Genomic DNA, 24,335 nt, shown 5'->3' with positions numbered 1-24,335 from the left:
AAGTTCACAGTGTTGCAATCGTCCTGACCTAAAAAGGAGTTGTGGGTGGGTTTGCAAAGTAACTGTAGGTGGGGTTGTGGTACTACTACCCTTACTTCAGTGCCACCACCAGCAGTAGCACAGTCTTCAAGGCTGGGTAGCCAGAGAGCGGTGGCTGCTGGCCGGAAGCCCAGCTGTGAAGGCAGAGCTGCCAGCAGCACAGAAGTAAGGATGGCATGGTATGGTATTGCCATCCTTACTTCTGCATGGCTGCTGGCAGGGCGCTGCCTTCAGAGCTGGCCAACAGTAGCCGTTCTCTGGCTGCCCAGCTTTGAAGGCAGTGCAGAAGTAAGGGTGACAATACCGTGACACCCCTCCCCCAATAACTTGCAACCTCCCCTGCAACTCCCTTTTGGGTCAGGACCCCCAACTTGAGAAACACTGGTCTCCCCCGTTAAATCTGTATAGTATAGGGTAAAAGCAGAAAACGTCACATTTCACGGGGAGACATCAGATTTCACAGTCCATGATGTGTTTTTCATGGCCGTGAATTTGGTAGGGCCCTAACAATAACATAAGCCAGCTTTATTGTGCTTCCACACTGGAATTTACAGAACTGGAAGTTAGAAGAAACATATCCTTGGAAACTGAGCACATTTGAGACAGCAATCTTTTAAACACAAAGATGGAACCCTCTCGTGCCATTTTAGAATTACTTTTCAGGTAAGAACCACAATTAGCAACATTTTTCAGCAGCTAAGCAATGTTATTTCTGCAGGGTGGAAGGTAGGAAAAAAAGAGGAGAGAAGGAAAGTTTTTTTTTCTAACGGGGAGGATGGAAAGTCTTATGTTTAAATCTAAACTGCTGAGACATGGACTTAAGTCTTCCCTTCTAGCAAGGATCTCTGTAACCAGAATGCCAACCCCAGAACTTAACAGTCTAAACCTGGGTATCTCTAGCTGCAACATCCTTGGAATGCATGTGTGTAGGAGACTACCCCACCCTCCAATAAGTTGCTGGATCTCAGCCCCCTCTCCCCGCCCCGCAGTGGCTTTGCAATTTGGCTGAGGGCCTTTTGCTTCATTCTGAGTGGAGTTTGCAAAGAACAGTCAATACTTTTGTTTTGCATCCGCCTTTACTTTAGAAGGCACACTGCTGCTACCTGTACAGTCTTCTGCCTTATTATGGTGACAGTCTGACCCTGCTACAGAGTTGCAGTAGCCTAGCCTGAAGAAGACTAGTGTAGTTCAGACCACCTGGATCAGTAAGACAAGGTGGTCCTCTTTCCTGGTCAGCTGGAAATGGAAGCCACCTTCCTTGTACTGAACCTGTCTGCATGCAATGAGTTCAGCAGAACCCTACAGTTTCACACCTCCTAGTATGTGAATAAGTATTAGCTGGTTTTTCTGGCTTCCCCCCACCCCTTCCTATTCATATAACTTATACCTTCTCTGGCAGGAATTTGACCCACCGGCTCTTTATCCTTCTGAAGATTCCTCCCAGGCATTGAGACATCCTAGTGACCATAGAGACTGAATTAATGAAAGATCAAAGAGTAGTTTAAACTGCATATTGGCGGCACAAGGCCATGATGTTTCACTGTCTTTCTCATCTTTGATATCTGAAGGCTCCTTCAAAATATTTAAAAGGGAAGATGAGAGTATCGAAACTTGAACTCCCCAGGAAATAAGCTTGGGCACAAGGGGGAGAGGTGGGGAGATTAAACAAAAAGCAGGGACCTGGCCATCACAGTTCTGGGTCAGACATGTCCAACAAAAACCTGGAGCAGCACTGCACTGGATTCATCACTTCTGCAATGTCATATACGTATGTCACCTTACCAAGCAGCCAACATTATCAAAGTCCAAAGATATCTAGTAGTGCCAGCTTGGATTTGATTCCTGCCCAAAAAACAGAAGTTTGGGACATCAGCATCAACCTGAAACCCAAATGTAAGGGATGCTGTATTGGAATAGGATAAATACATTTGAAGCTCAGTATTATCACTTTTTGATGTCCTTGCCAAGAAGTGCAAGGTTAGAAACTGGCAAGGTTGACAGTATATTTTTTCAGAACTGGCTAGAGTTCATTTACTAAGCAGTTTGGCAGATGGTCTTTAAAGGAAGCAATGATTATCTTCGCCATCATGGGCACGAGTGCTGATGTTTATCACTAAACTTCACCAGTTGAGAGGATTAGGAGTTCAAACTGCAGGTAGTGAGGAAGTTATTCCTCAGAGCTTCTCTTTGAAGAGTTAGTATTAATACCATCAAGCAATATGATACAGGGATATTTCTGATTCCAGAGTAGTTACTTTGGAAAAATCAGGGAGGACCTGACTGAGGCCCCAATACTTTATTTTTGCATACTTTGGAGTACCAAGATGCCTTGTTTAACTTGTTGCATTGCAGTTTTCCTCTAATAGAAAAAATGCTAACAAGCTATTCCTGCTTTCCAAGTTTATTACATTCTTCCTAAAGTTTAAGTGTAAACAGGGATGCATCTGTCTTCTATAGTGAAAAATAGAGCCTCAGAAAATTATGATTTCACAAACTGTGCATGAATGCACATAAAATCATAGGACTGGAAGGGACCTTGAGAGATCATCTAGTCCAGTCCCCTGCACTCGTGGCAGCATTAAGTATTATCTAGACCACATGTGGAACATCAACATTCTGCCACAGAAGTTCTTAATGCAGAGTTAAAGTTTCTGAAATCTCAGTTATAATATTCCAATTCTAACTTAACAGTTGGTGTGTACTTCAAAGGGAATCATTCCAGAGACGGTGGCTGTAATTCACTATCACTATAGACAAGCTGCAGAATGGGTAGCTTTTGCAGCCTTATGGATCTACCCTACAGGATTCCTCCTATAAAAAGAGTGTTGAGGCCCAGATATTGGAGTATATTGTGATTGAGCTACACACTAGATTCTGGCCCTAAAGGCAGCATAAGTAGCTCTTGAAAGGCCTCCTTGTTTAGAGAATCATTCCGTGACATAGAAGCTGCTATGATGCAAACGTAGTGAAAAGTAGCCAGAGCAAAGGGGGCAAGATCAGCGCATCCATACACCTTGATGATCCTTAGGACTGTTGGTAGGCATTGTAACTGGGAGCAGCCTTCTGGCTCCACCATGTTAAGCAAGAGGATGGGACAGGACACAGCCAGCACATGTTCCATGAGTGTAGAGGCTACTCTGGCACTTACCTCCATAAGCCACACTATGTGGTCCTTGGCTGTAGCCAAACATCTAGATTGACAAAGTTCTGGGAGGTCATAGTTTGTCTCTAATAGTGCCAACAAGACTAGAATAGAGTGTGCAAGAGAAGAAGTTTCTTGCTTGTCCAAAACTATACATTATGATGGATCCATGCAACATGACCCATATCCCTATATGTGATTAAGGCTGAACATTCTAAAGCAGTTGATTTCTCCAACTCAGAAAATAGAATGTAGGCTCTTTTAGTGTTTAATTATCCATTTATTTCACAACAGGTGAAGATACTGTAGTGTTTAAAAATTAGAAAAATAAACAAAGTTGATTGTATTTGTACAATCTTCAAACTCAGAGGGGCAAAAGGTGAGATAGTCACTAATCTTTTCTAACAAGTATCTTCAGATAACAGCAATTATGTGAATGATCCTCACCAGCATGGCTGAGGAAAGTCCATTAAAAAGCCATTTTTGGTTGAAGCTCTAGGTAAGAGCACAGACTTCTAATACAGCAGATTAAAACAGACAACTACACAAATGAACCTTCTAAAACTAGACAGAAGCACTAAGAAGCATTAGATTTCTCTTCTAAGGCAGCAAAAGACCGCTTTAGAACTCTGAGCTCATTAAAATGTGCCTTCTTGAGGCAAGAGGCACAGACTGTAGAGGGTGTAGTGTTTTCAGCCACATCTTTAGAGAAGAGTTTATTTGAAATGTGATAAAAGTAGCTCTGAATTCTTGGCTGCACACACAAATGAGTTTTTAGGACCAGAATTCTAGGACAAATCTTTTCCTTCAGTCAGTCTACATTTTGAAGTAAGCTAGTAAACCTTCTTCCGGACAAGGCAATAGACAAATGCAAGGCTCTTCTAATTTAGAAGCCATATTTTGGAAGAAGTTTACATTGGCCACAGCAGAAGCATGTGCCCCGTGCCATACTGTATTCCATGACCACCCAAAAAACCCAAGATACTCCTCAGAATAAATACCTGTACACATCCAGAACAACATCTAGTAAGGAGCAACATGAGCTAAATTAGCACTGCACAATTCTAGTCGGTATCATACTGCTGCTGTCATTACTATGGCATGCAGGAGCACAGTAACAAATGAAACAATGTCCTTTATAGATTAAAATCCTGTATATATGAAACACCTAGATGAATACAACCGTGTGATTACTGGGCACTCTGCTGCTGCTGCTAGTGTGGCTCAGAAAAGACTGCTTGACTATTGCCAACCACCTTTATGCACATCACCTTGTATTAAGATGACTGTGTAATGAAGCAGTGAACTATGAACCTGAAATCCATATTTTTACCTCAGAACTATTCCTGAATTTTGATTTCCAAATATGTACGTTTGTTTACTTAGCCAGCAAATAAAGACTGAATGTGACGGGGCTCCGCTCACCACACTGGTGCATCCTGCTGGCTGTCTTGAGAATTAGCTCCACAGGTCAGTATGCCTTCTCCAACTGGTGCCTCAACTGCCGTCACATCTGCTCTCGGACCCATGTCACTCCAAGGAATGCAGCATTCTCTTCATGATACAGCCCTGTGGCTGTGTCATGATCTGTGCTCCCCCCTTCCAGGGGCCCTGCAAGTCAACTGCCCAGCTACTTCCCACAGGGGCGACCGCAGTCAATTGTCCTGCCACTTCCCCAGTGGCAAGTGGAGGAGGGAAAGAGGAGACCCAGGCCCACCCACTACTCCAGGTCCCGACCCAGGAACCTGTAGATGGCAGACACGTGCAGAGTCCCCTCCAAATCCTCAGTACATTTCTCTGGGCCACTTCCCGATGGCCCCAGCACCTTCTTAGCCCTTATCTCAGGGCCTCAGCATGCCAGATCTAGCAGCCAGCCAGGAGCTCACTCTTGCTCCCCTGTTCCTGCCCAGCATTGCTATGTCCAGGGTGCTAGCTTCCTTCCACCTGCAAGGCACCCAGTCCTCCCTCCTTGAGCTCCAGGAAATAACTGACTCTGCGCTGCCCTGTGGCTCTTTTTATATGGGCCTGCTGGGCCCTGATTGGCTGCTCCTCGCAGCCCCTCTCCTATTGGCTGCTTCTAACACAGTCTCTAGTAACCCTTTGCATGCCAGTGTGGGGCAAACACCCCATCACACTGGGCACAATCACACTATTTTTAACTTGAATCCGACCACATAGAGATGAAGTACCAGGTTCTAAATTCCCTCCAAGGTTTGAAGAGAGACTGGTTTGACCAACATTGTAATAACTATACACTCAACTGCTGTGAATAAAAGTCTTGGACTGGCAAGTTCTTTGAATTTACTCCTCTCCGCATCTAATTTTGGATACACTCCTCAACTCTAAAAGGGAGTGTAAAACCCCAAGAACCTATCTCCATGGACAATTCAGATGTAAAAAAAGTGTCACATTTTCAAAACATGCTTATGGGTACAAGCTAGGCAACTGTGTGTCTGCAAGCCAGATACATTCCCGTTTGCTATTATAATTACCATACTTTTACAGTGAAGTGTATGTGCAGAAATGAAGGCTCCAATAGATCAACTGCTAGTATAAAGTTGCTCAGGTAAGACAGGATTCAACAGCAGCTGTCCAAATAAGGGTCACCTTCCATTTGTGCCATAGGGATGGACTGAAAGAGGAAGTAGTCTTTAGATCTATGCAAGATTCGTTCAAGTCATTCCCCGAGAAGTGCACTAGAACAAGGAGTCAGTCTGACTTGCAAGATCTTTTAGGGTAAGACTTTTAGGTCTTTTCATTTTTTGTGTAGAACACCTGACAAAGTGGGCCTCAAACCTTTATTACTGGCCTCTAGATGCTACTGCAGTACAAATGAATAGTCCACAGATGCTTGTCAACATGTTATTTTTGAGGGGGGAGAGGGGAGGCAGAAAGTAGAAATTAACCTAGTCTATGGAAGGCAAAAGAAGTGGTGCCCCAGACACTTGAGATTCTTGAAGAAGTCACTGATTTATTACTGAAATTTTTCTGGGTCATTCAAGACACCAATGGTAGGCACCAAATAAGACTGGACAGGATACATTCCAACAGACACAGACGGCAACAGTGAGTTTTAAAAAAACAGTTTTGTATTGTTAAAATATGTGGTTTTATGTCTATTTTAGTACAAGTTTCATGATATTGGGTTCACAGTCACTGATTGAGTGGGCAGTCAGTGTGAATTAGTATTGAAAAAGCAGATGCAGAGTCAGAACAAAATAGAGGTTAAGAGTACAAAGAACAAGCACATTTTGCTGATCTTTCTAATCTGGCCCTCAGAATGAGCTGAGAACACAATTACCCAATAAATACCATAGTCTGCTGCCTCAAATGTGTTGAACATATTTTCACATAAAAGGGAATATAAAAAATATTGCCACCACTTTGTAAGTATAATAAACATGATAAAATGGGTAGGAAAAAAAATGAGCAAATGACTGACTATCTACACACACAGAGGTTTGCAGAGAAGCCAGATCTGCAAGTCCACATTGTCATTTACGGAGAGGCAGCTTCCATGTGTTAGTGCACATATCAGGGAAGAATTTTTCTACCTCAAACTAAACATGAGCATCTCCAGGACTGAACTGCTTTGTGTGCAATTCTAGAACGTCTCTCATTGGCAAAAGTATCTACCTCATTAATTAACAGATGGATTGACTGACAATTTATGGTACTTTCATGACATTCATTTATAGATTTAGCCATCCAATATCTTTCATTGGTGACTTGATTCTATTCATTTAAATGCTTACCCAGCTAACTCCGCTATGTAAACATACTTGAGTGCTGCATGGAAATTCAGCTTGGAAGTTGAAAGTAATTGTTGAGGCTGTTGGAACAAGAGTAAGAATAAGCAAAAACAAAGAGTCCATTCAGAACATATCTTGAGACATTTGTCATCAGGGCTTTACGCACCATCTCAGGACAATAATGAAGTAATGAACAAATAGTTTACCAATTACTACTTGAATGCTTTGATTATCCTGCACCTTGGGACTTGGTCCTATTTCTGGCAGGATCTTAACAGCGTAACACTATGGATTCTAAGATACGCTGTTATTTGGCTGCTGCCCACAGTAGCACTGATGCATTTATTTCTCAATCCCTGCAACAGCTATAATACTTGGCAATTTCGGCAGTCCCTCCCCTCAGCTTTTAGAAATGCCTAGTGATAATATTGTGTTCTCATTCTCACATCACAAATGTGAAACATTTCCCACTAAAATGCAATTTAAAAATTGCTATTTCTTTATGCTATATACAGTTATATCAATTTTCAAAGTGTTTGTAACAAATTGACATTTTTCAGTTACAATTGCAAAGAATGAGAAATACTGTAGTTGGACACTGAGTTTTTCAAAAAAGAGATAAATTAAATTCAACTCTTTTCCACAGTAGAAGTTGGACTCTGAGAAAGCAGCAGAACAATTCTTTACAGGAAAATAATCTTTTACCGAACCCTTCTCCAAGTGGGGTCCAGGCCTTTAAGAGGATGACAGGGCTTTGTGTGAACACACAGTCCCTGCCCCCTCCCCTTAAACAGCACCATCATCAGTAGACAATGACAGCTGATGATCTAGCCACTAACCAGGTCACAATTATTTGTGGAATTTTTACAACAGCAGCTCTGGATTAATTCGTGTAGGTCTATACTTGTGACGGTGTGAAGAGTAAAGACACTGCACTCCCAGCAAACATCGGTCTAAAAGCAGAGTAGATGGAGAGGCACTGTTCAGGTGAGTAGAATGCCCTACACATCTGAATCCTAGTGTATATACCCTACATGGCTCTCTATATACCCAAGGATGACTCTCACATCTACACTACTATTTTTAGACGTGTAGTGTCCTGCCACCTCCCCACTGCCGGAGCTTTTCACCACTGCCTCCCCCTTCCGGAACCTTTCACTGGGGCCTGTAGCTCCACATATACAGTACTACACGCCGCCACAAGCGTAGACAAGGTCTTTATTGTTCTACCACACAGCTTGTTGGAAGTAAAAGCAAAATTTTAAATGAAAAATTCCAAATGACCATAAAGAAAAGGTTACTTACCATAATGGGCAACTGCAGATTCACACCCTGGCAATGCAGAGCTTCAGAACCCCTGAAAAGTCCATGTCCCCCCATTTCCCCTCCCTATCCAACTCAATTCCTTCCACCAAATCTCAGAATCCAATGCTTTGGTGTAGAAGTCCAGGGAAGGGATTATGGCAGGTGAGTAGTGTTAAGTATGCAGTGACAAAACTTACAGAAAGGTAACCTTCCTTAAGGTGCCCTCTGCCTATTCTCAGTGTGGGAGATTAGCTAGTTGTGGAAATCCCAAAATGGTGGGGTGAGGAGTTCTAATTAGACAGACTGTTGAACTGCCCTCCAAAAGCAAGCATTAGCCTCTGATGCCAGCCTAGGAGAGTAATACTGAGTACGAGTCAGGATAAAACTCATATCTTAACAGATTTCCAACACAGAGAAGTTGTGAAGGCAAGCCATATATGCTGCTTTAGTCCTAGCAGAGTGAACCTTAGTTCCATCAGGTACTGATATATTAGCAGAAGTGTAACAAGTTACAGTACATAACCTAATCCATTTAGACAGACATTGTGTCAAAACAAACTCCTCTCACATTGAACCCCATGTTTAAACAGTGTTTCTCAATGGCCAGTCCCTGAAATTTCCCTGACACAGTTTAGGAAGGCAGCAAGCCAGTCCCTGATATAAAAAAAGATGAGAAACACTAGGAGGAGATTCCTAAATGCCTTAGTCCTATCTGAATAGGAACTTAAAGCTCTTTTGACAGAGTATGAGGCACTGTGAATGTTTTTGGGATGAATGGCATGAGATCAACAGTCTGGTTAAAATGCAATTCAGATATTATTTTAGGGAGGAAATAAAACTGGGATGGGGATGTAGGAATAGGTGCTAACTAGGGCCTGTTAGAGACCTGACCAGATCCAAGACCTCTAGCCTCATCTGGATCCGAAGAGCAGTCCCTCAGAGCCTTGCCTGTGTTACAAGTGCATTTTTAAACTGCCTTTAGTTAAACCACTGCAAACCTTGTGCGGACAATCTTGATCAATTCAAACCTGGTTTATAATCTTACTACTAATTTCAGCTAAATTGGTATCAGACTATTTAACACTATTTAAGTGTGTCCACACAGGTATTTTCACTTATGTAACTGAAGTCAGTTAACACACACACACACACACACACACACACACACACACACACACACACACACACACAGAGAGTTTAAGCCATAGCAACCTGTGCTGAGACAGAACTTAGGCAGAAGGATCTCCAAGTCTTCTCAACTAGTTTTCCAAGGTGTGTGTTGGGGCCGGGGCAAGCTAAGGGGATGAAATCAGTATTCCAAGTATCAGCCATTAGCTTGGCCTTCAAGTCATATCAGTCGTTGCGTATAGAAAAAAGGGACAAGAGACAGACTTCTTAAAATACAGTCCCCATGGGGTTCAGAAAAGAAAACATCTGATGCTGTGCTCACCTCAGTCTGGAACAGTAACCATGCAGATTAAAGTACTACTAAAGAACTAAATTACAGACAACAGTTTAGCAAGAGTCACCAAAACATGAGAGGTTCCTGTATCTGAAATTAGTGGCCATGAAGGAGAAACTGAAGCAGTTGGGAGCTGCTTGTCTCCTAATTAACCTTGGCTATGAATGGCCAGTACTTCTCTCAGGCAGCCCCCAAACAGGCACCACTTTGTAGAAAGTTTCGAAACTCTGTCTCATCCATAGGTGCAGCCCAAAAATAAATATATACAGAGGCCACATCCAAGAAAAATTCACCTAGTTTTGGGTTTTTATTACAAACTGAGTTCAAGCCAAGTTCACAAAACTTTGCAAACCTTTTAACAAGCCTGGTCCAAACTATGGTTTGACTGTTTTCATCTGGATTTGCTTGTGTTTTAGGATCTCATTCGAGCCCTAAGAATATGTTTTTGCACACATGCAATCAAGGGCCAAAGTTCCCACAAGCTGTAACTGGATGACAGGGGATGGCTCACTCAATAAACTGCCCTTGTCTGTTCATTCCCTCTGAAGCATCTGGCACCAGCCACTGTCAAAAACAGGACACTGGGCTACACTGACTACTGGATGATGGAGATGCTAAAGGAGCACTCAAGAACTACAAGGGCATTGTGGAGAAACTAAATTAATTCTTTGTATCGGTCTTCACTGCTGATGATGTGAGGGAGATTCCCAAACCTGAGCCATTCTTTTAAGGTGACAAATTTGAGGAACTGTCCCAAACTGAGGTGTCATTAGGGGTGGTTTTGGAACAAATTGATAAACTAAAGAGTAATAAGTCACCAGGACCAGATGGTATTCACCCAAGAGTTCTGAAGGAACTCATATGTGAAAATGCAGAACTACTAACTGTGGTTTGTAACCTAACATTTAAATCAGCTTCTGTACCAAATGACTGGAGGATAGCTAATGTGACACTAATTTTTTAAAAGGGCTACAGAAGTGATCCCAGCAACTACAGGCCAGGAAACCTGACTTCAGTACCGGGCAAAGAGGTTAAAACTATAGTAAAGAATAAAATTGTCAGACACACAGATGAACATAATTTGTTGGGGAAGAGTCAACATGGTTTTTGTAAAGGGAAATCATGCCACACCAATCTACTAGGATTCTTTGAGAGGGTCAACAAGCACGTGGACAAGAGAGATCTAGTGGATATAGTGTGCTTTGATTTTCAGAAAGCTTTTGACAAGGTCCCTCACCAAAGGCTCTTCAGCAAAATAAGCTGTCATGGGATAAAAGGGAAGGTCCTCTCATGGATCGGTAACTGATTAAGAGAGAGGAAACGAAGGGTAGGAATAAACTGTCAGTTTTCAGAATGGAGAGAGGTAAATAGTGGTGTCCCCCAGGAGCCTGTACTGCACCAGTACTGTTCAACATATTCATAAATGATCTGGAAAAAGGGGTAGACAGTGAGGTGACAAAATCTGCAGATGATACAAAACTACTCAATATAGTTAAGTCTAGGGCAGACTATGAAGAGTTACAAAGGGCTAAATTAGATGTTACCACTCAAGAGAGAGATCTTGGAGTCATTGTGGATAGTTCTCTGAAAACAGTCACTCAATATTCAGCAGCAGTCAAAAAAGCTAACAAAATGTTGGGACACTTTAAGAAAGGGATAGCTAATAAGATAGAAAATACCATGTCACTTCGTATAAATCCATAGTATGCCCATATCTTGAATACTGCATGCAGATGTGGTCACAAAAAAGATATATTGAACTTGGAAAAGGTTCAGAAAAGGGCAACAAAAATTATTAGGGGTATGGAACAGCTTCTGTATGAGGAGAGATTAATACGATTGGGACTTTTTAGCTTGGAAGAGAGACAACTAAGGTCTATAAAATCATGACTGGTGTGGAGAAAGTAAGTAAGGGTGGGTTATCTACTCCTTCTCATAACACAAGAACTGGGGGGGGGGGGGTGTCACCGAATGAAATCAACAGGCAGCAGGTTTAAAAAACAAACAAACAAAGGGAAGTATTTTTTCACACAATGCATAGTTAATATGTGGAACTCCTTGGCAGAGGATGTTGTGAAGGCCAAGACTATAACAGGGTTCAAAAAAGAACTAGATATATTCATGGAGGATAGGTCCATCAATGGCTATTAACCAGGATGGGCAGACATTGTGTCCCTAGCCTCTGTTTGCCAAAAGCTGGGAATGGACAACAAGGAACTGATCACTTGATGATTACCTGTTCTGTTCATTCCCTCAGGAGCACCTGGCATTGGCCATCATCGGAAGAAAGGATACTGGGCTAGATGGACCTTTGTATGGCCCAGTATGGCCGTTCTTATGTTCGGCCCAGTATTGCTGTTTCTATGTTCCCCACAGCTAATTTTTAACCATGAGCCTTAAATAGAAATGTATTCGAGACATTCAGCCCATAACCTCAGATTTCCCTTTGGGTGATCCGTAAATCTTTGTTAAATGAACAGATTTTAACCATGCTACTCACCATGCTGTGAAGACAGGTGGCGTGCAGGTCTTGCTGGCTGAAGGGATTTACCAATCAGTTTTTTAGTGTCCATTGTCTTTAACATTTTGAGGCTCCACACTTTAAAAAAGGAATCACATACATATAAAGCATTCAGCTACAGATAAGAGTGCAACATTATAACCTGCTTTTTCAAGAAAATCTTCCTTAGCTTCTTGACTGTACCAAGCTGCACTGTAAGGCACAAAAATGAAGAACATACTATACAAACAGCTTGGGAAAACAGTTCCTGGATTGGAAAACAAATATCTAGTCAATCGGTTTTAGAATGAGTATTCCATAAAGTCATTCTAGTCATAAATCTTAGAATTGCCTTTTTAATTACCTCAAAGAGCAGCTATCTTTGGGCTTAAGTATTTACTGGTAAGTGAAAATTCAAACTATGAGTTATTTCTGAACAACTCAAATGTTTGTACGATCCAGAATTTGCCCAAGATTTTTCCTAATGTCATGGATTCCATGAAGCGATGGGGCTAATAAAAGATGAGTACAAAGAAGGAGTTACTGAGCATTTGCTGAAGGTAGATCCCGTGCCACTCTACCACTCACTGCCTATACTCTACTTTTGTGTATGTGCCCACTCAGCAGACTTAATTTCAGAATATTTTGATTGTTTATTCAAAAAGCTGAAGCACACACATAATATAGTATTTGTTAGATTAAGCCGGCAATCACTGCCATTTTGGGCTGTACATGAAACATCAAATTACAGATCAGGCAAACAGCTCCTTTTTCTGTGTTCAATACTCAACACATAACTAGAAAGACGAACAAGTTAGACAGACCTGAAAGTGCAACAAAATGCTAGAGAGGGGGTGACTAGACTGAATTCTCACAGATTAAGAGTCCTAAACATATAGTTTGGTTAAGAAATAACTGGGGTTGGGAAAGATGAATATGGAAGCATATAACATGAAGTACATAAACAGTAAAGATGAAGAGGCTGGTTCATAGAGTACAGTTAAGAATAGTGCAGATGAAAAAAAAATGTAGGCTGAACATTAGAAAAAGTGCTACAGTGTTTCACAGCCTAATAGAACTCCAACAAGGAAAATTATAAAGCTAGCCTTGACAAACTACTGAGACATTTAAGAAACAATACTCCATTGGTAGGGAGATAGAAAGAAAAAATATTTCATTTGATATGAAAGTGTTCAGTAAGATCAGTCTATGATGCTGGATAACAGGGAACTATATTTGTTACAGAATTTAGACACAAAACAAAAAACCAACATGGAAACTTGGTGTTAGAATCAATGGTAGACTCTGTTGGACAAAAACTGACCAAGAAAACTAGGATTTTGCTTTACAAAGCTACTCAAAGCGACATTTTTTTTATCTAGCTATCTTAGTCTCCTGGACACGTCTCCTTTTTCACTGCAGTTGGTATGACTACAAGAAGGGAGGTGAAGGTAGTTTTCAATTAAGATAGCTTAAGCACAGTTGGTAAGCTCCCTTAAAAGTTATCTAAACAATTTAAATACCTTTACAGTCATGTTGTAGCTCAGGGCTTATCTACATGCAAAGTTGCATCACTTTAATATCACATCTTTATTTAAACCAGGGCAATGGCATATTTAGATTGTGCCTTTGTCACCATGACAGTTGAACCGGATAGCAAAGACACAAACTCGGTGGCAAAGGCACTGGAAGCTACCAGAGCCTCGGCTGGGGCAAGGATTCCCAAGCTCCCACTAGTGCAGCTGAATTGGTGGATATACCAGTGGTAATTTCTAAAATTCCCTACTTTGTCTTTAGCCCAGGGAATCTCATAGCTTGGTGAGAACTTTTCCTTCAAAGAAATAGAACAACAAAGGCAAACTTGGGGTGGTGTTTGCAACTGTAAAAATAAATAATAATAATAATTAAAAAAAAAACTGTATTCTCCAAGGGACTATGCAACCCAAGGAAAGACTGCTGTAGTAGGGCAATCCAAAAGGAAAGTGATTAGGTGACTGGAACAATGGGAAAAAAAACTAAAGCTGGATAGGGAATGGAAGGAGGACTGGAAGCAGGGAGGCTGTCCAAAAGTGTGATCCAGTTTCACTTCCAACAATCATTTGAAGTGGTATAACATTCGTATTGTAAGTTCTAAATGCCAAGGATTTGTTAATCATCATTTTTGTACATGTTTAGTTATATACTCCCTGTTACAATGGTATGACTTCATTAGTTGTGCTACATTTCTAAACTTCGAGAGTTTTAAGTCCCCACATCTGTAACTACATTAGTGAAAGTTACAGTCAAGTATAAAAGTCATTTTAAATCCTCCTCCACTTATCACTTATGCACAGCACATTACACAATACTAACTCTCAAGAGAAACCTGAAGGCAAACTGACCTTGTATATGCCAAGACAATTATGGAGTCCAAAATTTAGGGGTTAACAGGCAAGTACAGGAAGAACAGATTGTCAAAGCATTTCACATATTTTTTAAATGAATGTGAAGACTACTTATAGATTTTGGTACCAATTTAGTATTTTATTACCCTGATATTCATCTATCAAAACCCATCAATTCAACAAAGATCCTAGAAGTTACCTGCAAAAAGAAAAAAATTGGGTTTGACTGTTGTTTAATTACCTTGTGTATTTAAGATCTAAAAGGATTATAAAAGAAGATAAAGTTTTATTTTCCTACCTTTTTTCTTTTGAGATCAGAATTGAGGTTTTGTCTACACTGGAGGACAACTGGAGAGGTGGTAGGATTAGGATACCAGGTAAGGAGGAAGTGAAACCTGAGAGGATGCATTTTATTTTTATTCAGTTTGCTTAGAACTTTAGGGATTTTATTTACTTGGTATTTTAGCTAAATACTGAGAAACATCTAAGAGAAAGAGCATCTCTGCTTAAGATTCCACAACCCAAATCCTTCAGTTAAAGTCTGAGCAATCTCACAGTCCACAATTCAGCGTTCAACAAGCTTTTAAGCAAAGCCTGCAACCACTAGACTTAGCATCTCCAGTATTTCTAAAATAAAAAGTTAGGCCACCCCTACAAAAAAAATTGTAGCCTTTCAGGCAATTAGTAATATTACAATAGTGCCTACAGGAACAAGCCAGGTTGGACCCAATTTGCTAGGGGCTTGCAGTTATGTAGCAAGATAATCTTTTGGGGGCAGGGGTTCTAACAACCGAAGCTCAAGACAAGAAGCAAATGGTGGATAAAACAAATAGGACTGGAGAAGATGGGCAGAAGACGACAAGGCAGACTGGTAATACAGTACTATTTGTTTTACTACACCATGCACAATTTGTAGCTTAGGCAGATCAGCAATAATAATCTTTTTACATCAAAGGTCAAAAAAAGCACAGTCATCTTCCCTCTCTTTGCAGATACCCTTCATAGTTGTTTTTGAAACGCACGCACACTGCAGTTCATCTTGAAAGGGTCACTCAACTTGATTTTTCTGAAGTCAGCTAATTTTTTAAAGTTTGTTTTACCAGTGCAACACCTCAATAATGTGATGCTGATACACTGTGTATATCTAAATTCACTTCTATTCTGTATTGTTTACAGAACTCTTGGAGACCAGGAGAAAGCAAATCCAAGAGTGATTTTTTCTGGTTTAGCTTAAGCAGTTTATAAAATGACAAACTAAGAGATCTAAACCAGAAAAAGGCACTCTGATTCCAGAATAAAGAAGTGTCCACACAGGGAGTTACATCATTATAACGGCAGAGCTTTAAATTGCCACACCCTACTTTATACTGGTCTGACTTCCCAGATAGACAAACCTTTAAAAACATCTGGAATGTCAAACTTGGACTTAGTGTGGGAACCTGTGAGAAGACTCAAGCATATTTCTTGAGCTCTTAACACCTTAACTGAAAAGGTCAAAGAGAAAAAATCCTTTAACCAAAATATAAAAATGTAACTCAAGTATGAATTAACAAAGAATTGAAGCTTCCCCAGTGCTCTCCTGTCCTTTTCCTGGCTCTGTTAAAGTCTCCATTTCATTTCACTACATCTCCAAGTCATTGAATCTTCTAGCCTACAGGGCCTAAATTTCCACAGTTTTTTTGTTGTTGTTTTTTTTAAGCCCCTGAGGATGCAGTTGTCACCTGTCCAGGTTTTCCCAGGGCTGTCCCTTTTTAGAGGCAAGTGTCCCATGAAATATGAAAGGGTGCTCAGTACACACTAACAGCTGTTCAGTTTCATGGGCTCTGGATCATCTCAGAGGGGTCTGGTTTCGGTACGTCTAAGATAGCAACCCTCCCAGAGAGACCTTCTGTGCACATGACAGACAGGAGTCAGCCAGCTCTCTTCGCCCCCTCTGCAGATCGCGCCCCTCTTCTGACACAAGCTCTCAGCGTACCTGGCGCAGCTAGTCCAACACAGGGCAACGCCCGCTGCCTGCCCGCCCCTCGCCCTCTTATCGCCCCTCTCCCCCCACTCTCGTTACCCCCTCCCATCGGCCTGCTCCCCGTTACCCGCCCCTCCCTCTACCCCCATCGCCCTCACACCGCAGCTCGGTCGCTCTTGTGCCACTGCCGCCCTGCGCGCACCTGCCCACAGCGAGCCGCCGCCGCCGCCACACGGAAGTCGCCTACAGCAGCAGCGGCCTGCTGACTTCGCACTTTGTGGGACTGCGACCCGCGCGTGCGGGGCGGGGTCAGGCTCCACACGGGGGGCGGAGCCTCCCCGGTAACCGTTTAACGGCTGCGCCGCGAGAGCCAGACAGTGCTCGAGGAATCCCGGAAGGGGAGGGACGTGGGCGCCAGGCACCATCCCCGCCATCAGCTTACCGCCCCCTCCTCTGGCCGTCAACCTAGTGCCAGCCCCGGATCTGCTCCTCCCCAGGCCCTGCCATCAGCCTACTGCCCCCCGCCCCTCCCCCCACCGCCAGCCTACTGCCCCCTCCCCCCCTCTCTGCCGCTCACCCCACCGCCAGCCTACTGCCCCCTCCCCAGGCCTTGCCATCAGCCTAGTGCCCCCCTGCCCCTCCCCAGGCCCTGCCATCACCCTAGTGCCCCCCACCGCCAGCCTACTGCCCCCTCCCCAGGCCCTGCCATCAGCCTACTGCCCCCCTCTCTGCCCCTCCCCCCACCGCCAGCCTACTGCCCCCTCCCCAGGCCCTGCCATCAGCCTACTGCCCCCCCTCTCTGCCGCTCACCCCACCGCCAGCCTACTGCCCCCTCCCCAGGCTTTGCCATCAGCCTAGTGCCCCCTGCCCCTCCCCAGGCCCTGCCATCACCCTAGTGCCCCCCACCGCCAGCCTACTGCCCCCTCCCCAGGCCCTGCCATCAGCCTACTGCCCCCCTCTCTGCCCCTCCCCCCACCGCCAGCCTACTGCCCCCTCCCCAGGCCCTGCCATCAGCCTACTGCCCCCCCTCTCTGCCACTCACCCCACCGCCAGCCTACTGCCCCCTCCCCAGGCCTTGCCATCAGCCTAGTGCCCCCCTCTCTGCCGCTCACCCCACCGCCAGCCTACTGCCCCCTCCCCAGGCTTTGCCATCAGCCTAGTGCCCCCCTGCCCCTCCCCAGGCCCTGCCATCACCCTAGTGCCCCCCACGCCAGCCTACTGCCCCCTCCCCAGGCCCTGCCATCAGCCTACTGCCCCCCTCTCTGCCCCTCCCCAGACCCTGCCCCCATCCTCTGTCTAGTGCCCCCTTACCTTCCCCTCTAGGGTTGCCAACGTTGTAATATTTAAAAACCAGACACTCCAGCAGGAGTGCCGCCTGCCCTGCCCCTTCCCCCTGCAGCTCTGCCCCCACCTCTGCCCAGGTCAGGAGGGACTTGCCTGCGGAGCCGGGGCTGGGAGCTGCAGCCACCCGCCGCAGGTAGGCAGTAGGGTTGCCAACTTAATATTCACACAAAACCGAACACCCTTGCTCCGCTCCGCTCCCTGCCCTGCCCCTTCTTGGAAGCCTCACCCCTGCTTACTCCATCCCCCTCCCCCTGTCGCGAGCTCTCCCCACCCTCACTCGCTTCTTTTCACAGGGCTGAGGTGCGGGAGGGGGTGAGGACTCCAGCTGGGGGTGTGGGCTCTGGGGTGCAGGAGGGGAGGGTCTGGGCTGCGGCTGAGGGGTTCAGGGTGCAGGAGGGGGCTCCAGGCTGGGGCACAGATGTGTGGGAGGGTGAGGGCTCTGGCTGGGGGTGCAGGCTCTGGGGTGGCGCTGAGGTGTTTGGGGTGTAGGAGGGTGCCCTGGCTGCCCCTATGCTTAGTTGCTGGAGTGGGGAACATGCCGCTGCTTCTGGGAGCCGGGCAGAGCCAAGGCAGGCAGGGAGCCTACCTTAGCCCTGCTGCACTGCTGCCTGGACTTTTAAAGGCCCAGTCAGTGGTGCTGACTGGAGCTGCCAGGGTCCCTTTTTGACCAGCTGTTCTGGTCAAAAATCAGGCACCTGGCAACCTTTTAGGAGGCAGCCCTGGCTAAGTACGGGCTGGTGCAGGTGATGACTTAGCACCTCCCCTGCCCCCAATAGCCAGACTTTGGGTGTCCAGTCAGTAGATGTGACCGGACATCATCAGGCCCCCTTTTTGACCAGACTTTCCAGTCAAAAACCAGGCACCTGGCCACCCTAAACTCCTGCCATTAGCCTAGTGCTGCTCCTCCCACTCTGCCCCTGCCCCCATCCTCAGTCTAGTGTTGCCCCCACTGTCAATTTAGAGCCATTCCTGCTCTGTCCCATATCAGCCTACTGCCCTCCATCACTCTGTCCCCTCCCCTATTTCTTGTGTGGGATATTTTCTCTCCCGCTCCCGAATTGGGAAACAGAGGCGAGGAGTGCAGGAGACAGCTGTCCTATGGGCTGCAGGGATTAGGCTGTGTGTTGTGTGTCCCCCACCCAGGGGATACTGTGTCCCAAGTAGCTGCTGAGCCTTTTGCTTGGGGTGGGGTAGGTTGGTGGGTGGATTGGAAAAATAGAGAATTCCCAAGATCTAAGCAGGAGATTCATAAAGCAACATCTTCCCTCTTGAGAGGTGGAGAGCTTGTAGTTCTGCCAATCCCCTGCGTGCAAAAATCATGACATAGGCCTAAAATCATGAGATTTGTAAAAATAAACAAATGAGGGCAGGGCGCATTTTCTTTGCCCGGACGTTGCTACTCCACTAGGGTGGCTCTCACTTCAAGCTGCTCTCTGCCCCCATGAGGGCTAGGAAGTTACTGGGTTTTAAATGCAAGCAGGGATTCTCATGCAATCTTGGTTCCGCAGAACAAGCACAAATACCACAAGAAATATGTGCCAACACAGACTATAACCCCGTAGAGAAAGCCTTAAATTGATCTCTACGGAGGGAGTTTCTTCCACCCTCTCCCCATATCAGAGGAAGGATACCTAGGACATGTCTGCATGAGGGAGAGGCTATTTCCCATTTCACTACCTGCTGTATGGGACTCCTGGTAGGTCTCCCAGGAGGGAGTCCCTCCATCCCTCTTACGTCCAGGAGTGAGGAAACTTGGAGATGGCTTGGCCTTTCCTTCCCAGTTATCACTACACAAGCCATAAAGTGTGATTTTTAAAGCCAATTAAGATATTCCTGTCAGTGGCTGGAGGGTATAGTGACAGGTTTTGAATGGAAACCACCACATCAAATTCATAGTACAGCAATATAAAACCAAAAAAAGGGAAAGCAAATTCAGTAATAATGTGAGTTGACAACAACATTCACCGGAGGGCATCTGTCCACTCATTGAATGACTAAACCTATAAACAGTGTGACATTAAGCCTTGATATGTCTTTTTTTATTTTCTTGCATAGGTCACTCTTCACATAGGCTGCACTCATCAATTCCTCAGGATGGGAATGGGCAGGAACAGGTACATTTCCAATACAAATGCAAAACCTATTCTCCTTGTTCCTTGGTTGAAATCTCTGTTCTGATTCCATCCATTCTCCTACACCATAGAGAAGATATTGGAATGCCCATTAGCAGCTGGAGCATCACTCATCAAGAAGTGAAAATCTGTGTTACTCAAAAATTTAAAGTGCGATCTGCCAATCAACAACATCTCTTGCCAAATAGTTGTAGAAAAGCAAGTGATGTGACTATTTAGATATTTGTTAAATAGTTGTGGAGGATTAGAAGTGGGCCTTGGGCTTCTCATGTCTGCAAATGATAGCATCTTGTATATTTTAAACTAAACAATTTTAAACTTTTGCATCAGGGATCAACAGGAGAAGAACCCTAGTGACACCCAATAAGGCAGAACAAGACTTAGTGTTATTAACTTAAATTCTAGATAGTTATCCAATTTTTGCTTAAGTACTTTTATGCTATTTCACCAAACCACTTCAATAAGAAGTCCAGCTCAGGTGTTCATCACTGTCTTTGTTAAACAATGCCTCCTTACATTTTTTTTCTTATATTCCAAGTTTAAAATCTTGCCCCCTAAAGTTCTAGCCTATTTAGCAACCTCAAATAAATAACCAAAATTATTTTTGAAGAGTTTGCTAGTTTAAATACTTCAATCATGTCACTGCTTAATAATCTTTTCTCGTGACTGAATAATCCCAGTTTGTCTGTTTTATATGGAAATCTTGCCATTCCATTAAGAATCCTAGTTCTATGCTGTACTTTCTTAATTTAATTATATCTGTCTTCAGATAACGTGACCAAACCATGACGCTATGCTTCAGATATGGGCTACCGTAAAAAAGTCATAGAACAATATTCTCAGACCTCTCTTGACACAAGCCAATTTACTATTAGTTTCCTTTATTGCTGTTGCACAGTAGACCAAAAATTTAAATGTTGGCAAATCCATTATATACAAATGCTTTTCCTCTATCATACTAACTAAATCATTTAATGCCACTTAAATTATATATGGGAATTATTTCTCCCCGTGTGCATCAATTTACGCTTAACCACATAATATTTATCTTGAGCCCAGTCACATAATCTATCAAGATTATTTTGTAAAACTACAGCCTTCTACATGTTACCCACTTCATCTAAATCACTAAACTAATTAACAATAATTAACAAATATATTAGCATACAGAAATATTAAATGTCATCTGATGCAGAGCCAATGGCGCAATCTAGATAAATGGTTGTCCTCCTTCCAATTTTTAAGAGGACAGTTCTGATTTTGATGGGGACGTCTCACATCCTGCAAACCAGACTTGCAAAATATTGACGCATTCCAAATTTCTTTATGGCAATGAATGGTAATGAAATGACATCAAGCTGTAATGATGTATACTTTAACATTTACATCCTTCTATCATGGCATCAGATGTGCCAAGGACTAGTTAAAATACTAGGAAAACCCACTTATGTATTTCATAAAGATCTACAGATCCCCACCAAACTGAGCAGAATGTACTGAGAAACAGAGTCCTTTTAAGCCCTTATTTTTATTTTCTGAAATAGGCATTTAAAAATTATTGGACTACAGTAGCATAGGCTTCGGCTACGACAACGACAACTATCCTGACAATTGCCTTGGCTGCTGTAGAATAGACCCATGACCATTAATTGGTCCTTACAGAACCCTGTTTATTCTGTGGTACTTGACCCAGAATCCACTCCTTGCCATAGAATTGTATTGAGAATTTAAGCTTTCACTGGAGGAAAAAAATAGTCCCTATCCCATGTAAATGTGGAGAAAACCTCCCAAATCTGAACCAAATGCAGACCAAGGTCTTCCTTAGGGCTTGTGTATACTATAAAGTTGTACACTTTAACTATATCAGTATAGTTAAAGTGATACTGTGGATACAATTATATTGGTATACAAGTGCTTTACAGCAGGATAGCTATTCCTGTATGGGAAGAGGGATAACTTTTAGTTGCTGCTTTCAGAGTAACAGCCGTGTTAGTCTGTATTCGCAAAAAGAAAAGGAGTACTTGTGGCACCTTAGAGACTAACCAATTTATTTGAGCATGAGCTTTCGTGAGCTACAGCTCACTTCAAGTGAGCTGTAGCTCACGAAAGCTCATGCTCAAATAAATTGGTTAGTCTCTAAGGTGCCACAAGTACTCCTTTTCTCAGTTGCTGCTGCTAATATAAGCAAAAACATCACCTAGCATACTTATCCCACAATCCGAAACCATCCCCCATGTTTTCCTGATGCAGAAATTACCAACTCTGGTGTTATGGCAGACATTTGCATTTTATTTTAGACTTCATATTATTACAATACATAACAATAGTCTAATAATCCCCATAACTTCTTATGTATACAATCATCAATTTGCAGAATTGATGGCAGTTCTATTTGAGGTAGAGTGTGAAATACTTTGTATCGTATAACATTACTGTTCAGTCTTCAGTATTTTTAATACTCAGATACATGGAGGTAAAATATATTTCTGTACGAATATCACCCTTTTCTATTTGGCAAACTCAAACAGGTATAATTGCTTTGTTGTTGTAGTATAAACTGTTAGCATAAACAAACATGAAGGTATTAATTTGTATGTTAAGAAGTTATGGGGCATTAACTAACATGCAATGGTACAATCAAAAAATAATCCCTTCACTTTTTAGGATTGAACCATTTTCAGTGCAGCCATCTCTCACAATTTTATTGAGTATTGTGATATTTGATATTTTTCTTGAAGCCCCATTTCCTGTAATCATGTAATTTTATGAGACTCTCAAGATTGTTTTTGTTCAAGTAAGTTTATAGTCCTTGTGGTTGTGGAGAAAAGCTTGAAAATGTGACCCATTGAACCAGAAGGTAAATAGAACCCAAATTATATGGCTTTAAAATCCTGGGATTTTAAAATAAATCATGATATTTGCGTGCCTGACTCATGATTTTTCAAGACTTGAGGTTGGCATTAGCGAATTGGATAGGTGAACTGCAAAACCTAAACTGAAAAGTAAATTAAGATCTCAGATTTGTGAACTGAATATCCACAGTGACTAGACTGGTGGGCATTATGCAGCAAAATTTTAACTAACCTTAATTTTAAAACTTTTTTGTAGCCTCTCTGAAATGCAATAGCACTTCCTGCTTCACTGAAGACATCCCAGAAGACACTTTACAGTAGCATCAGACACCAGAAATTCCATTGCAATCTGTGATGTCACTGAGGTTGCATTTACAATGGAAAACTGTACCATTGCTCATTGCACCAATGTGATTCAACGGGTACAAACTACTATGGTGCAGATCATCCAAAGTAACCATTTTGTTTCTGATACACATATCCACACCCATGACTTTCTAGCTCCTGCATTTAACAGTTGGTGGTACACTCATGGGAAGGAGGCCTATTTGCCTTGGGAGAGTGGAGTTTTTAAGTTCTGGCCCCCATTAAATCAGTGGGGGGTTTGCCATTGACTTTAGTCCCAGGAGGACAGGATGTCACCACTGGTTTGTATGGCTCCTCCTCTGAATCCCCAATTTTGTAGCCACCAATATTTCATTGCTAAATGACTGTGTAAAAAAATAAAATCATTTATTTTGCATGAGCTATGTAGTGAGTCTGGTGAGAAACTGGGGGACAGAGTAATCTCTCTGTGCTGTAAAGGAATGCAGAGATCCATTTTCACTGGGTTTAGCTGTCATGTTTATCTACTCCCACAAGGTTCAGCAGGAGTCACTTAGTGCCACCAAAACGTGTAGCTGGGTAGTAACAGAAGAGGAGCAGAAAAGAGAAGATAGGAAAGGCAGGACCAAGAGAAGAGGGCAGAGAAGACTAGAAGGAGGTGGGGGGAGACCACCACAGGAGCTGGGATGAAAAAGTAACATTATAAAAGTTATATATACACAAGGACTCTGCATATAAAATAAAAGTGGCACTGGCAGAAGGTGGTGACATTAACAATCCACTTAATTTCACACTCGTGGTTTATTTTGCCACCAAAATTCCCCAAATGATTTATTTCGTTATTCTGTACTGCATTCAAAATAGAATTTCAAACTATAATATAACTGTTATGTGCTGAGATATGTATGTGACTCACACATTATAAAATTAAATTCATTGCTGTGTTCAACGAGATTCAGATTTGTTGTTTAAAATAGAATTACAAACCCTATTGGTATTGTAGAATAAATAAACATGAGTTACTGTTGTAAAGAATATTGGAATGGAAAAATACTCTTGCTCCACTTAACTTTCTTTTGGCTGGGAAACGGGAATAAAAAAACAATCTCTAATTTGAGTTACCTATCGATGACATT

The 24,335-nt window shown here is 43.0% G+C and overlaps 1 protein-coding gene and 1 long non-coding RNA gene across 4 annotated transcripts in view; one reads left to right on the top strand and one right to left on the bottom strand.

Moving 5' to 3' along the window:
• Window positions 1-24,335, bottom strand: part of LOC311516224 (uncharacterized protein C8orf88) — an 86,240-nt gene that overhangs the window by 46,968 nt on the left and 14,937 nt on the right. Inside the window, exons 1-4 of one of the 3 annotated variants that reach the window (XM_084620066.1) lie at window positions 16,750-16,882; window positions 14,883-14,979; window positions 12,201-12,299; window positions 6,937-7,013 (exon numbers count right to left, since the gene is read on the bottom strand). In XM_084620066.1, coding sequence (XP_084476192.1) covers window positions 6,937-7,013; window positions 12,201-12,285 — 162 coding nt within the window. In that variant the 5' untranslated portion in view covers window positions 12,286-12,299; window positions 14,883-14,979; window positions 16,750-16,882. Of the gene's footprint in view, window positions 1-6,936; window positions 7,014-12,200; window positions 12,300-14,882; window positions 14,980-16,749; window positions 16,883-24,335 lie in introns of those variants that run through there. The other 2 variants (XM_084620067.1, XM_084620065.1) reach the window with 2 other exon arrangements.
• Window positions 17,875-24,057, top strand: LOC311516966. Its single transcript, XR_014710543.1, has 3 exons — window positions 17,875-18,024; window positions 19,947-20,005; window positions 23,132-24,057. It is a non-coding gene; the product is annotated as an uncharacterized lncRNA (long non-coding RNA).

This window comes from Lepidochelys olivacea (genome assembly GCF_965140295.1).
Source record: "Lepidochelys olivacea isolate rLepOli2 genome assembly, chromosome: 2".
In the NCBI taxonomy this organism is placed as follows: Eukaryota; Metazoa; Chordata; order Testudines; family Cheloniidae; genus Lepidochelys; species Lepidochelys olivacea.
This window is presented reverse-complemented; position numbering and strand designations above follow the sequence as displayed.